This window comes from Madurella fahalii, assembly GCF_045866475.1.
Source record: "Madurella fahalii IFM 68171 DNA, scaffold_2, whole genome shotgun sequence".
NCBI lineage: Eukaryota > Fungi > Ascomycota > Sordariomycetes > Sordariales > Madurella > Madurella fahalii.
The window spans coordinates 7,255,720-7,270,401 of record NW_027263972.1 but is presented as its reverse complement, the minus strand read 5'-3'; the positions used below and the strand labels follow the sequence as shown (position 1 = coordinate 7,270,401).

Sequence of the window (14,682 nt, the reverse complement as noted above, 5' to 3'; positions counted from 1 at the left end):
CTTCAACACGGGACATGTCCGAAACGCTGGCGGCGGGATCCCGGTTCTGTCAAAATGCACCCCGGCGTGAGAAGACATGATACTACCCAAGTGGTCACTATCTAATTTCGTAATTTTCCCGGACAGGCCAGGTTTCGCGGATATTCTAGAGTGTTAAACTAGCCCCCGAGCTTCCCCAACAATTCGAGGCCGCTTTTCTCCCTCCGTATCGAGGTCACTGTCCTCTGCGTTGGGAGTAAAGCTGTCTCATCAGTCGCTGACAACGGAGCCGCGGTACCATGTTAAGGAAGTAGCAATATGTATTCTTGTTTGTTGAGATATAGAACCTATTATCGTAAAAAGGACATAGGAGAAAGACCATCGAGGTCCGCTGTCATACCATGCCCATGCGTAAGTGTGCAGTTCTTACCACCGCAACCAACACTGGACAGTACCATTCTAAATGCCGACCCAAGTTCTCCTTTCCCAAACACCAGAGCACAAGATTCTTGTTTCTATTGTTGTCGGTCCGTGTACTCGCCGGTGAGGCCCTCCTGCTACCTAAGCTCCGCTATTCGCAGCTTCCCTCTCACGCGTCCCGGTCCTTGTAATCACCACCCCCTCGACATCACTCGGTATACTCCATTGCCTCTGCCCCTCATCTGGCCATCCGCCCTTCACCCTGTTCCCCAGAACTCGCGTGTCAATACTAGTTAGTGTTCGGGGCCGAGAGTCAAACTGCGGCAGCCCAAACCTCCTCAGACAGCGCTCGATCGGTCCCTTCAGAAGCGGCACGCATGCGGCAATAATGATCATGCCCTCCTCGATGCGGCACCAGAAGAATTCGGGCACGAGATGCCACATCCTATCGTCTGAGTTGAAGTCGTACGTGGCGAGATAGTAGATCTTCGGGATACTGCACGCCGTTGCGATCAGACAGGACGCGATGAGGATGATGACGAGTGTTTTTTCGACGACGGAGCGGGAGAGATGCCAGACGACGAAGATGGGCAGGGCGGTGCAGACCAAGTCGCTGAGCATGCAGATTACTAACCACGTCAGTTCCAACCCGGCCAGCGCCGCTGCAGCGTAGGGTGCTCGACCGCAGCTTACCAACGTTGGTGTAATTCAACGCCCAGACTTGCGTCTTTGGGAAGCACCGCGATTTCCTGAGCAGGGCCTGGCCAGCAATAACAAGCTGGCATTGCGCCAGCTTAACGATCTCGTAAGCCAGAATATTGCTGACCTGTAGCGCGATGAGGATCCAGAGGACGATGCGCCATGTTCGCTCCATGGTGAAGCGCAGCAGCAGGGATGCGATGGAGATGCGTGCGGTCCCCGACGTGGCCACGCCCGTCATGAACACGCCCAGCAGGTTGCTGAGGATGCTGCGCATGTTGGCAGGTTCAATGTGAGCGGTATGCCTCCCAAAGCCCTGGTGGATTGCCGCGATCATGAAGCCGATGCACATGGTCTTTGCGATCTACCAACAACAAAAGGCAACGTCAGAAGTGCTGGGGCAGCAAGGGTACAATTTAGCAACCCACCATGGCAACGGTAATGGCGTAATCTGCCACGGTCAACGCGCACCCGGAAGACAGGCGGAACCATATCCGGGCGGCATAGACGATGAAGGTGAAGACAAAGAGAACGAGAACGACCCCAATCAGCATCGGCCCCTGGTTCTCGTCTGGGGGCAGCGCCGCCGTCGCATTGCTGACCGCCATAACGAAACGGCCAACAAGCCGATCATCGATCCAAAACCCTGTTCGTCATCGGCGCGCCGGCCGGTTGCGGGTCGAGACGGTTGGGCAAGAGTCCGAAGGTGGAATTCGATGATGCGAGAGCTACCCAGGCAGGGAGGGAAGAGACGTAGCTATGGATTCGCGGTGGCGCAAAGGATTTATTGTCGTTCAATCGCGTTGCGCATAACGTCCACGCAAGAAAGAGAAAACCAACCAGGGGGAAACGCCGTGGGGCCGAGCAGAGGCGGGATGATCACCATAGCGAAATTGGTTCCCAACCGGCGGTAACGACCACAGGCAAAAAGCCACAATAATCGGCGGGCTCGAACAAACAGTGCGAATCTGCTCTCAAATGCCCATGAATGGTACACGTACACATAATACCGCCCCGACTCAATTCCCTTGGCCCAGACGGCGCCGAGTCTTCGGTGACATGGGTCAGGGGCGTGCTCGAGTGGGCTTGCATCTCCACCCGGCGAGCACCCGGCGCCCCCCATGGATGGGCAGCGGTGGCGTCCAGTCGCGCGGAAGATCGCTGAACTCCAGTTGTCTCCAGCCGGGGAGGTGGGCCAAATGAGTCCCAAGCGCCATTACTGTGCGCTATCAGCCCGAGAATCGTGCAGAGGCCTGCCAAACATCGGCCGTGAGTGAAACGACTGAAATCTGGTGGTCCCCGGCATTAGGCTTCCGAGTGTGAGTGGTGGGGATGCGGTCAACGCATCTCAGATTTCACAGATTGAAATGGCCTTTTACCCGCACATCGCCACGGCCGCAACCCTGTTTTCCCATCTTCGAGACACATGCTGAACCAAGGCGAAACTGGTGCACGATTTGAAACCATCTGCCCCTTCAACGCCACAGGTAATCCTCGTCCTCATCAACCTTTGATCTCACCAAGTCATCGTATTATCACAAACAGCCGTTAGGTTGTAACGTTACGTACTAATAACGAAGACAACATAACTTCTGCCGGGGAACATCGATCAAAAAAAGCATAGTCTATGAACCATGCGGTCCGTGAACTACCCAGGCACTTGTGCACGTCCATGTCTCACTTGGAGATCAGGGGAGCCAGCCATCCTCGATCAAGACAAGCCTGTCATCAAACGTCTCTCTCCGAGCTTGGTCGACTTGATGTCGAGTTTGCCCCTCGAGAGAACAAGGTCGTTTTTTTGGGCCGCCTCCTTTTCCTGACCGGCCTTGTCGGTGTGGGACGTCGAACAACACTAACAACGCCACAAGAATCTGTGTCTAATAAAGGAACAGCGTGAGATGGGTGGCGTTTTTGCTGAGCGTTTCCTGCGGCTGACTTCGGAGCTGCTTACGCCGAATGCTAGGGTGTGAGCCTCGTCGCCGAATCGCGCACTTGAAGATTCGGCTTGTTCCTTATATGCAGTTCGAAAATTTACTACCATGCCAGATATATTGTAGCTGCTCCAGTGTTTTAGCGCGGGCACCCTCTTGGATTTTCGCTAATCGATACCTACTATCGGTAACTGTAATTATTCACCATGGTGCTGGACGAGATATCGTGCTATCAGGTGAAGCTCACGATGAAGCCGCCGTCGAAGCCGGTAAATCCTCGATATTGCTCTGGACAACGTAGAAAGTGCTAGACTTCCCAGTACCTTGCCCTCAGAGCATGATTGCCACCTCACTGCACTTTAGTGCAGGTCCGGCAAGGTGAGGTCTACTCAATGTTACTACTACTAATTTTACGAATCACAGCGGCCTGGCACCGGTGGAAAATCGAGATTTGGAGTAGCGCGCGATGGGCTCTTCATCAACATTCCGGCGCGGAAGCTTCATCTGCCCAAACAACCCGGAAAGCGCCAACGAATAGTCAAAATGCGCGAGCATCAGGGGGTGGGAACCCGACCAGCTGGAGATCCAAGATGCCTTAATGCGCAGGAACGCCAGTGGCTTTGACTTTGGCGTATCAACAGTAGCTGGAAACGCCACCCGCCCCCGAGCATTATTAATTATCGCCCACTCGAACGCCGGGCTGCGGATTCCAGTCGCACAATCGGTACTTGCTGCCAAAATAACAGGATCCGGGTGCCCGCATACGAGACCAGCGGAACGCTCGAGAACGTCGCCAACAACCTCCTAGCGCATGACTATGACTAGCAGGGACGTGTAACAACTCTTCGACGCATCGTTTCACGTAACCGAGCATAGTATCCTCGAGCTCCAGACCCTTGCAGACTTTCTTGAGGCGATGATCGAGCAGTGGGGCAAAAGACTCTCGACTTGCGGCCTGGCCAGGTCCGCCACCGCCAAGGTTAACGATTTTTTGCGCTCCCTCAAGACACTCTGCACCGGGTCCCGCCAAAATGACCGTTTGGCAATGGGCGGAGCGCCGCGCGACCCTCCGGACCGTGTCGTGGCTACCATGCCCAACAATGCCGCCAACACCGACGAGGTTGTGCTTTTGAGAACTGGTGTCAAACCTGCCAAGATGGGGTTAAGTCAACCCAAAGACCGATTTAGTAGATTCTTCAGCCGGTGACCGAGGTGTTGACCGTGCGACAAGATGTGGGGAGACGCGGCCATCCAGCCCCGGCGACACGGCCGACAGTTTCAGGCAGAGGCAAGGCTGACTGAGCCATCAAAGAGCATCAAGGGTGTCTTCTTGGCTATGTAAGTCTAGGCAAAGACTCAGTCATCCAACAAGGCCTAGTGGCTTCAAAGAAACGCATCGAAGCCCAGGTCGAGCGGCTGGGTGAAATCGAGATGCCGCGCTTCCGGAAACACTGACTGGCGGCGATGGGTGACGCGCGTCGACGACCAGCCGCGGGTTTGACAGCGAGTGGAATGCATGGGGTGCGGATGCGTGCCACTGTAGCAAAGCCCAAGGGTGTCAATTACATTTGGGTGGATAGGTATCCGGGGGTTGAGACTCGCATATGACAGCTCGTTGAGCCGGCAGCTCGCGACCCAGCGGAGCGAGGCGAATGAGAACCGTAAGTATGCTGCTAAGATAGACGCCGAATAAATCTAGTACAAGCCCATGCCCTGGGGGAATCTGTTCTGCAACGGTCGCTTGCCGGTGGGCTCTTTGTAATCGCCCTCTTGGAACCTAATACCAGATTGCCCAAAAGACTTGCGTTCAGAGCAGGCGCGCAATGTATACGTAAAATCGCCCGATCAAATTGCGAGGCATTGGGATGACCAGGCACACTCGATGAACTTCACTTTTTCCCCATGACGCCACTCAAGGCAACGTCTACAGTGAAAAGATGTGAACAGCAAAAATTCCGACCGGAACGGCCCCAGAAGGACAATTCAGAGCGACCGGCTCCACGATGTGCAATGCAGGCCTTTCGCTCTGGTGCCCCTGCTTCATGATCCAGGTGCACCCAATCAAGGTAAGTATGAAGAAGAAAAAGAGAACTGCAGCAAGTTTGGGGGGAGGGGCAGCGAATTTATATACCAAGAGCATGTGGCCTGTGCACGTCTGCAAATTTGCAGACGTGCACAGACCATTATTGCCTCGGGACTTGGGGGATGGCCTGTGCTTTGTTGGGGGTCGACAACGGCAGGTTCGCTTCGGTCCGTTCCCCGGTGTGGCTCCAGACTCCGTACCCTAGGCGGAGCGGACGGGAATCTGCAGAAAACGCAAAGTCCGGGTGGATCTGGAAACTAAGTGCCAGATATGTTTTACATATTCTCCACTGTCGATATCTACACTACCACCACCCAGAGCTCTGACCTTGAACCCAACGAGACTCGAGATTGCACTCCCATCGCCCTTTAGTCGCTCCCATCCTTGGGGCCCCCCTTGCGCAACGGCGCCCAAGTCAACCACACATACTTGCCCTTCTCAGCGTACGAAACCATGTGTAGCTCCTGCGGCGGGTCGGCCGGGCTGGGCGGGCTCTTGCCCCAGGTAGCCATGAGCCCGTACTTGCCGTAGCGCAGGCAGTCAACCCCGGGGATCGAGTTGGGGAACGGCCAGATCTACGCCGCATCACCGTGCATTAGCCGAGACGCCACCACAGTTTAAAGCCAATTCGGTATAGTAGGATTTTGCCGCCTTGCGTCAAAAGGTACTCACCCCGAACTCATGCGCCTCGTTCCCCTTCTCGCAGTGGAAACTCCCGCCGTAGATCCTGCACGGGCCCGCGGCGCTTGTGAGCGTGAATACGGCGAGCCCGAACGAGTCCCTCTGGTCTGCTCGGAAGGTGCCGCAGAGCGCGTCGTTGGACGTCCACAGCCCCGTGTCGGTCAGGCACCCGAGATCGGCATAGTCGCCCTCGTTCCAGCGCGTGCGGAGCTGGCCTATGCCCGAAAAGGCCTTGGTGCGCAGATCGACGAGGTCGACAGCGGATGTTGGAGCGGGAGCGGGAGCGGGAGCGCTAGCAACGAGGGCCGGCGCAGAGAGAAGGGATGCTAATAATCTGGAGAGGTGCATTGTGGGTAGTTGTTATACGATGTGGAGCATGATGTCACTGACGGGGAAAACTGGGGTCGACAATCTGGGGGAATATGAGAAATATATGAACCCCGACGCCGCGATGCCCTTGGCTACTCTATTTGCCATCATGGTCAGGGTCGACATGCGTTTCCGGGCAAAACTGGGATGACAAGATCGGTGCTACCCACCGTGTGGTCGGGTGCGTGGGATGTGCTACCCATCGCTTGTGAAAAAACGGTAGGTGATTCTCCCGTTCCGTGGTCCCTTTGACAACGGTTTTCTCCCTCCGAGCGACTAACAAGCCAAGCTACAAATTAGGTTATTGCGGAAGATACCCCTCGGCGCAATCGATCGAATCGACTGGCGCGCCGAGAATGCGATTCATCGGGCTAGCTACCCCGCCTTAATTAGCGACTGGGAAGGGTGAGTGAAAAACCAAGCTCGTGGGGTTGCAGTGGCAGTGGGAACTTTGGGCTTTCGTCTTCTTCTCCGTTCGGATGGACTCTAATCTGATGATCTCTCAGCATTTGGTAATTCTCTGTCACGCGCTAGAGTGAAATCTGGAGCTCAGCGTCTGCCATCTCCCTGCGCGGATTACGCGTACTGCTCCTTGGCGATGCTGGCCTTTGCAAACTCCCCTACATTTTGCAGATTCGGGCCGTGTCGGCCGCGACAAAAAGCAAGACATCATGGCGCCAATCGAACTGCTTAAGCTTAGTACACAGGGTTGAAGACCGCGTCGCGCTATCCAGATCTCCATCTAGCCACTCTTCTTCCCACTGTTCTAGCCCCCAGATATCCTTGACAAGATTTACGTTCATCTCAAGAAGTGGGTTACCCAGAAAATCACCACACCGGATTTCACAGCCCACCTTCCAGGAAAAGTTGTCCTGTTCCGCAACTTCGCACGGAGGGCTGTCTACCCACACCATCCATTGCCCCAAACTCTCAAATACCTTTCTCGCCAGGCCACTTCCCTCGGCAACAGGATGCCCAGCGCCTAAACCCAAGGTTTTTGCTAATTTGGGCCAGCTCGGGATGGCACACCACAGTCTTAGGGCATCATCCGGACCGCCAACGCACCGCCGACCCCATGCAATCGCGAGGGTCCCAAACCTGGCGAAGCCAAGAATGATGACTCCAGAGAAGCGTACCGGCACTGCCCCACCCGACCCGGGTTGCTCACTCGAGCTCCATAGGACCGGTGCTGTATTTGTGAGCGCCATAGACGGGGCGTACATTTGCTATTCTCCGACTTGCAGTATGTGGGGGTAGGCGGCGTACCGTGTAGGGAACCCTGTTTGTCAAACTGGATTCTCATGCCCGGAGTGGCAAAGCAAAAGGATCTTCCAATCGGGAACCTTTCGCGTACCACCTCAGGCGGATGGAAGTAAATGCGGACGGCGGATAAGGATGCGTCGGACAGAGAAACATGCCTTCACCAAGCTGCTGCTGTTAGACATTAAGTAAAGGCAGCTGAAGCAAGCATGGACCGGACTAAGATTGAGAAAGGAGATCACGGTGACCTACGAATAGCGGCGGGGTACGGTCCACATACATTGAGCTGATTCTTTCAGTCATGGGTCCATATCGGTAGAATGTCCGCGTGTTCAAGTCCACGGTTCTTAGGAGGATTGCGGGACCACTGCAAAAGTCAGACCGGTACACGCAGCTCAAAATGCCGAGGGATATCTGCCCATCTGGTGAATGGGGTGTGTAGAGTGGTGGGCAGAGGATGATGATTAAGTCAACAGCTTTTGACGAAGACGAGAGCCCACGAGTGGGAGTGACGAGCGCGCGCTGGCCATGTGAAACGGGCCGGACGGGCCTTTCGATGTCGGAATTCGCAAAAAGTCGGGGAGAATCCGCGAGGAGCGGGCTTCCACGACCGAAGAAGACGGTGGGGTCGCGAAAAGCAAGAATAGAATCATCGCAAGAGACCCTCATAATCTCTTGCTGCAGGCTGAAGAACGCCTGGCATCCTTCCCCGTAGAGTATGGGCATATTCACGCCGAAAAGCCCTAGCAGCGAGTAGGCCTCATCCTCAATCCGCGTCGTAGACCGGTGGGCCGCCCAGGACATTCTTTGTGCTACACTGCAACTATTTAAGAGACTTGCAAGAGCGCTGGTCGGTCGTAGAGAGGCACATGGACAACGACCGACACAACCGTGGGCCCCAGAAGGAAACCCCCCTCGATCAGACCATTGGCCCAGTTGAGACTGTGATCAGGGATACCTGTCCTCTCGCCGATTCTCTCCGTAAGACTGTAAATGTTGGGGAGCGACTCCGTGCCAAAGTTTTTGGTGCTGATCAAGTACCAACGCCTATCGTAGAAGAGAACATCCCGGGGGGCAATTAGTTCTTACAGAGTCCAGCCCCGTGTGAACCAACGGCTCTGTTCAAACTGAGTATTCACCGGATCGAAAACAGAGCAAAACCCGCTGGCGCGGGTATCAACATCGGTGAAATAGGCATAACACAAGTCCTAATTCTGCGTAATATCTGAACATGGAGTTGATGGCCTCAGACAGCTCGGCGTTGCTGCTTTTGTCGATGCGGCAGGTGTCGATCCAAATGTACATGTTACCACCCTGAAGCGCCTGGTCATAGGCGCCCTTGATCTTTGCGAAGCCCTTCTTTTGCGCGGCAAGCGGCTTGAGCGGGTCACAAATGTCCTCAAAGAGGACCTCGTCGTCCCATGTGTGAGAGAGGATCGCATAAGGGGGAACATGCAGGCCCACCGAATGCGGCATCAATCTCATCCTCTGGGTATTGAGGAGGCGCATGGTGAAGAGGTTGCACTAGGTGGGTGTCGATCTGTAGGGACGTGAGAGAGGCACCCTGATGGCTGGCCTGCACCGCCCCAATGGGCGCAAAATCAACCGGGCCAGTTCTAGGTACTGTGGTGCATTTCTAAAGCCACAATGATGTTCCGCCGGAATTACACAAAGTTTCACACCGAGTAACCCAGAAAGATACATCGCAGTCGATTCTGCCGCTCTACGTGGTTAATGACCCTTTACGAAATAGAACGCACTGACCAGTAGACAAGCCCTGGCGCTAAGTTAGGCCTCAATAAGACACAGGCACCAAGATGTCCAGCGACTTTTATACACAGGGAATGTAATGGTTTCGACCGTCATAGCAGCTCACGGTTCGGGTACTCGGAAAAGGTTGCGTGATTCGGGTTTGTTAATGAGCCTGCCTTTTCGGACTGTAGTGTAGTGTCCCAGGATACTGTAGCCCCACCCAACTTGAATACTGTCGGCACATACCACCTTTTTTTCCTATCCCGCCACCATACATCGTCTCTTTCATTTCTATCCTACCTACCACAACGTCGACAAGAGCTTTGAAGTCGCCTCAATCTCATACACAATAGAGCGAATTTAAACGCCCAGTAAGTATACGCTTTCGCGCGCTCTTCTAGTGCTAATTTGCGGTAGATATCGCTACACGCGAGCAGCCCGCTAGCCCCTGTAATGCGGATAACCTCGACTTCGATGTCGCGAGTAACGACGAGCTCAGTTCAGGGCACCCAGCATTCTGAGGCGACAGGATTACTGCCATCTAAACGTCAGTACACGTCGCGATGGAGGGCATCGACCTAGCGCAGGAAGACTTGAACGACAACGCCAGTCAACGAGGATCGCAAGGAATAGGGCGTAGAAGAGGGCGTAGAAGCAGGGGAGGTCTGGGTGCAGGTGCCTAGGAAGACAACAAAAATGACAACAACAACGACAACAACAACGACAACAACAACGACAACAACAACGACAACAACAACGACAACAACAACGACAACAACAACGACAACAACAACGACAACAACAACGACAACAACAACGACAACAACAACGACAACAACAACGACAACAACAACGACAACAACAACGACAACAACAACGACAATAACAACGACAACAACAACGACAATAACAACGACAACAACAACGACAACAACAACGTGAGTATCGCCAGTCAAGCGGTGCTATAACGGTTGCGACAAGGGCGTAGAAGAGGGCGTAGAAGTAGGGGAGGAGCTTAGTCAGATAAACAGTTACATAGATAGGCAGATAGACAACTAGGCCGTCGAACTGTAGGACAACAGCACTTATAGGCCTTATAAGATATCAACGTATTGAGGGGAATTAAGTACTTTAACAACGTCAATTGCAATTGCAGTATTTAGTGGACTTTTTGCGCTGAAATGGGCATCTTGCGTCCATTGTCGTGTCCATTTGGCCGTGTCAGGGTTGGGGTTATATATGGAAGATGTCGGTGTACGTGCCATTTATGTGGGGCTACAGTATCCTGGGACACTACACTACAGTCCGAAAAGGCAGGCTCTTGTTAATTAGTGGGGATGATAAGTTTTGGACTCTTACCAAAAAAGAGTAACAGGCCGCACTGGGATCTCGAGGACGCAAATAATGGGATCGTCATTAAGTGGTTTCGTAGGCCAATGGACAAATATTTTAGACAAGAATTATGGTACGGTTGCAGATACTGGTTCGTTGGGAGTTGAAAGACCGAAGAGCTGGAACCGAGACGTTGACAGACTTAAGGTAGGAAAAATCTACCCATGGGTATCCATAGGTTACCCAGACCACCCGAACTACTATTTACCGACAAGGCACTTCGGAGACACCAGGACCTCACCAAAGTCCAGGCTCCCTACTAGTACAGGCCCGAACAGGGACTATTGGCCTACGGGACTTCCTTTTCCAACGGGGGTCCCAAACCTCCCTACTCCCTACTGTAGCTGTGGGGAGAGCCGGGAAACAGTAGCGCACCTGGTTGTGTAGTTCCCAATACCACCAAAGCTTAGAACCTGGCTAAGATCGGAAATTCGAACCCACCGGGATCTTAGCCTTGTATTATAGGGCCAGGGCTCCCGGAACCTCAGGCTATTAAGGAGGGGTTTGGGCTGGCTGATAGATTCGGGCCGCTTGATGGAATACAATCTAGCTCGTCGGCTAGAATTGGAAGCCGAAGAGGCTGAAGAGGAGGAGGTGGTAGTGGACAAATCTGAAGTCGAAGATTGAAATGGTGCAGAAACACACATCTACACCCACATACCCACCAAAACAAGGGGAGGGCAAAGACGGCCTAATGCCAGACAGATAAGATACCTAAGACAAGACAGACCAGGCGACACCACCACAGATCGGGTCCCTGTAGCCTAAACAAGGTCAAAACAACATGTGCAGATAGAGCTCCCTCTGATCAGAGGGAGATCGCTTTGCACGCAAAGAAAGCTCGTTAATTGAGCTTGCAACAAGTGTGAAGAAAAGTGCTGAATAGATTGATCTGTCTAAGGAGCAATGGCCAGGACGGCCCTACTTATGGTGCGAAAGAAAAATGGGCCCACGGCAAGTTTCAAGCCCCGGGGCACCATCCTAGCAACTGTGTCCCTCTGATCAGAGGGACCCTGCCCTCTGGGGACTGTTTTCCCCAACTCACTATTTAATGGTTAGACACACACTACCGCGTATTCACCTCCTCTAACTCTCTAGCAAGCTCTATCAAAATATTAAGGAAGTCAAATTACTTCTGAAATATCGCAAACTCCAGATCTGTAGTGCCATTAAAGCGACTACTCGGGCCGAGCCACGAGAGTGCCTCCATCAAGTGTACAAATTCACAATGAAGAACGAAGAAATATGGGCGGGTGATATCAATGGAACCTAGTTCGGCTATTCTGAGTGTCTGTGTCCCTGGTACGTGCATGAACGAGAACGCAGCGATCGAATCAACGGAGTATGGAGTTTGGGCTTCTTCCGTGTCCACGAGCCGCCCACAAGAGTCGAAGCAGCCAAGAGGTACGTTATCCCTAGGGGTAACTAAGGGTAATAGTACGTTTCCACTAGGAGTAAGGAAGGGCGACGATATGTTGCTCCCAGGGGCAAGGGAAGGCATGGACATACAACTACCTCTCCAACTGTATATCCTACCCCTAACTCGAAGCCCAAAGTACGGTTTTACCCTTACAATTATGCTGTTGTCGAAGAGGCCGACTTCTAATTCCTCCAAATGTCGGCACATGGCCCCTTTTCAGCTAATTATAATACCCGCTTATCTCCAGGTAGTCTATGCTTATGTGCAGCTTGTTCCGGACTGTCACGTGGTATGGTCGGCAATAGCAAGGGCGAAGATAGATATCAAGCCATATCGAGGATGTTCCGGGCGGCGAAATCGAGAGGACAGTAGGGTATAGTAAATACATGACTATGTTATGCTCAACAAGGATATCACATATCCCAAGATAGCGGAGACGGATCGAGAGCCCCCGCATGATGCAACGAAGAAAAAAGGGGATGACGAGTTTGATAACTGGTATATTGATGCCCGGAAAATTACAGCACAGGACCTGGTCTTGGCGTCGGCAGCCATCGTAACAGAGAGAAAAGGTCGTACTAGGAATGCCATGCCGGACTTTTGCCAGAGTATCACCCGGGACACCCCACCAAAAACCTTGATGCACCCACCCTCCACACATAACCCTACCCCTCAGCAGCATTGCCAGCTGCCATCTGAGGTCCCACTTTTTGGCTGTAAAAACCTGAAATCTTTAGGCAACGCAGCATCCATCGCAAGCTCAACCACGGTGGCGACCTGGGTCCTAAAAGTGAAAACAGCACAACGAGTAGGATAACGCCCAGGCACGTACACGTAATTTAAATCTATTTGCGCAGTGTAATTCATTGCACAGTTCAATTCAATCGCATAGTTCAATTCGATTGCACATTGTGTTCAATTCGATCGCACAGTTCATTTCGATCGCGGTAATTATGGGTCGGGAATAGCGCCGACAGTATTAAGCGGTGCGCACTGTAATAATCGAGGATTACCTAGTGCGCGGCTGTGGGCGGGAGCATGACATGGAAACTTCCGGATTTTACGGCCAAAATGGGGGCGTTACAATCAGCTGTCTTGCAGGTGGCTGCAGGGTTGGGTGGGTGTTTGGAGTAAAAGTGGTGGGTGCGCCGAGTGATACTCTTTGCCAAACGTGTCGACCCATGGAGACTTACAGGGGACAGGCGATAGGGACGAGAGGGAAACTCGTTTCTGCCGGTAGCGGGGTTATGAAGTACAGATGCTCTGATTAACCTTAAATATATCAAGTCATTAAAGGCCGGGAATAGCCTGAAATTGGACAAGAGGTTGGTCGAGTCCTCCCGTTGCTTATATACCTACCTACCTTGGGGGAACAGACAGCCTACGAGTTTCTATACAATGTGCGCCACTTAACCCCTCGATCGTCTAGGAAAACAATACATTTGGGAGCAAAGGTCGCCCCGAAAATGATGCATCTCGGACTTTCTGTCACCTACGCTCTGGCGTTGGTGGCCGGTGCTTTGGCTGTCCCACCGCAACAGCTGGACACTCGCCAGCAGCCGTTCACGTCGACAGCCATCACCGACCATAACGAGCCATGGGCGATCGCCTTCCTGCCCGACAACCGTATCCTCGTCACCGAGAGACGAGGCAACCTAATTCTTGTCGACCCGACTACCAAGTCCAAGGGTACTATCACCGGTGTACCAGCCGTCGCCTACGGCGGTCAGGGCGGTCTCCACGACGTCGCCTTACACCCCCAATACGCCGAGAACAGTATTATATATATCAGCTACGCCGAGAGCGGCAGTGGCGGGGCAGGTGGGGCAGTCGCGCGGGCCAAGCTGACGCTGAACGCCAACGGCGGCGGCGCGCTATCCGGTCTCGAGGTCATCTGGCGCCACTCGCAGAGGGCCCAGGGCGGACTGCAGTTCGCCTGTCGCCTGCTCTTCGGCTCCGACGGCGCGCTATGGATCTCGTCCGGCGAGATCAACCAGATGACCCCGTCCCAGTCTATGACCAGCAACCTCGGCAAGATGATCAAGCTATACGACAACGGCACCGCCTTCGCAGGCAACCCATTCGCCAGCCAAGGCGCCGTCCAGGCGCAGATCTGGTCGCTTGGCCACCGTAACCCGCTAGGCATCGACTGGGATGCCCAGGGCCGTCTCTGGGAGGTCGAAATGGGGCCCATGGGCGGCGACGAGCTCAACCTGATCGAGCCGGGCGCCAACTACGGCTGGCCGCTCGTGTCCCAGGGCCGCCATTACGACGGCCGGACGATCCCCGCGCACAGCACACGCCCCGATTTCGTGCCGCCCAAGGCCTTCTGGGTCCCCGTCATCTCCCCGGCTGGCTTGATCATCTACAAGGGCGACCTGTTTTCCAGCTGGAAGGGCAATGCCATCATCACCGGTCTCAGCTCACAATCAATTGTACGCGTGACCATCACTGGTGATACGGCGAGGGAGGCCCAGCGTATCTCAATGGGTAGGCGCATGCGCGGTATCCGAGAGGACAAGGACGGCGCCATCTGGGTGATCGAGGATGGTCCTAGAGGCCGGCTCTTGAAGCTTACCCCGAACTAAACTTGCGTTAGCGAGAGACTTGGGAGGTTTGGGACCGTATGTACATAAGGTAGAGTTAGGATAGCAGATTACCTCTGAACTTTACGGAGATCTGGGATATTTAGTGAG

The 14,682-nt window shown here is 53.8% G+C and overlaps 5 protein-coding genes across 5 annotated transcripts; 2 read left to right on the top strand and 3 right to left on the bottom strand.

Annotated features, from left to right (window-relative positions):
* Window positions 1–540: 540 nt before the first annotated feature.
* MFIFM68171_04894 (uncharacterized protein) lies at window positions 541–1,706 on the bottom strand (the record flags this gene model as incomplete). The annotated part of the gene is made up of 3 exons (XM_071060314.1): window positions 541–1,028; window positions 1,093–1,462; window positions 1,527–1,706. 3 exons carry the CDS (start codon window positions 1,704–1,706, stop codon window positions 541–543), a joined length of 1,038 nt encoding a protein of 345 aa, XP_070916415.1.
* A 3,774-nt stretch (window positions 1,707–5,480) lies between these two features.
* MFIFM68171_04893 (uncharacterized protein) lies at window positions 5,481–6,141 on the bottom strand (the record flags this gene model as incomplete). Its single annotated transcript, XM_071060313.1, has 2 exons — window positions 5,481–5,687; window positions 5,785–6,141. The coding sequence occupies 2 exons, from the start codon at window positions 6,139–6,141 to the stop codon at window positions 5,481–5,483; spliced, it is 564 nt and encodes a 187-aa protein (XP_070916414.1).
* Window positions 6,142–8,598: 2,457 nt separating this feature from the next.
* MFIFM68171_04892 (uncharacterized protein) lies at window positions 8,599–8,931 on the bottom strand (the record flags this gene model as incomplete). The annotated part of the gene is made up of 1 exon (XM_071060312.1): window positions 8,599–8,931. One exon carries the CDS (start codon window positions 8,929–8,931, stop codon window positions 8,599–8,601), a length of 333 nt encoding a protein of 110 aa, XP_070916413.1.
* A 696-nt stretch (window positions 8,932–9,627) lies between these two features.
* Window positions 9,628–10,142, top strand: MFIFM68171_04891 (uncharacterized protein; the record flags this gene model as incomplete). Its single annotated transcript, XM_071060311.1, has 2 exons — window positions 9,628–9,657; window positions 9,858–10,142. 2 exons carry the CDS (start codon window positions 9,628–9,630, stop codon window positions 10,140–10,142), a joined length of 315 nt encoding a protein of 104 aa, XP_070916412.1.
* A 3,310-nt stretch (window positions 10,143–13,452) lies between these two features.
* MFIFM68171_04890 (uncharacterized protein) lies at window positions 13,453–14,574 on the top strand (the record flags this gene model as incomplete). The annotated part of the gene is made up of 1 exon (XM_071060310.1): window positions 13,453–14,574. One exon carries the CDS (start codon window positions 13,453–13,455, stop codon window positions 14,572–14,574), a length of 1,122 nt encoding a protein of 373 aa, XP_070916411.1.
* Window positions 14,575–14,682: the final 108 nt, after the last annotated feature.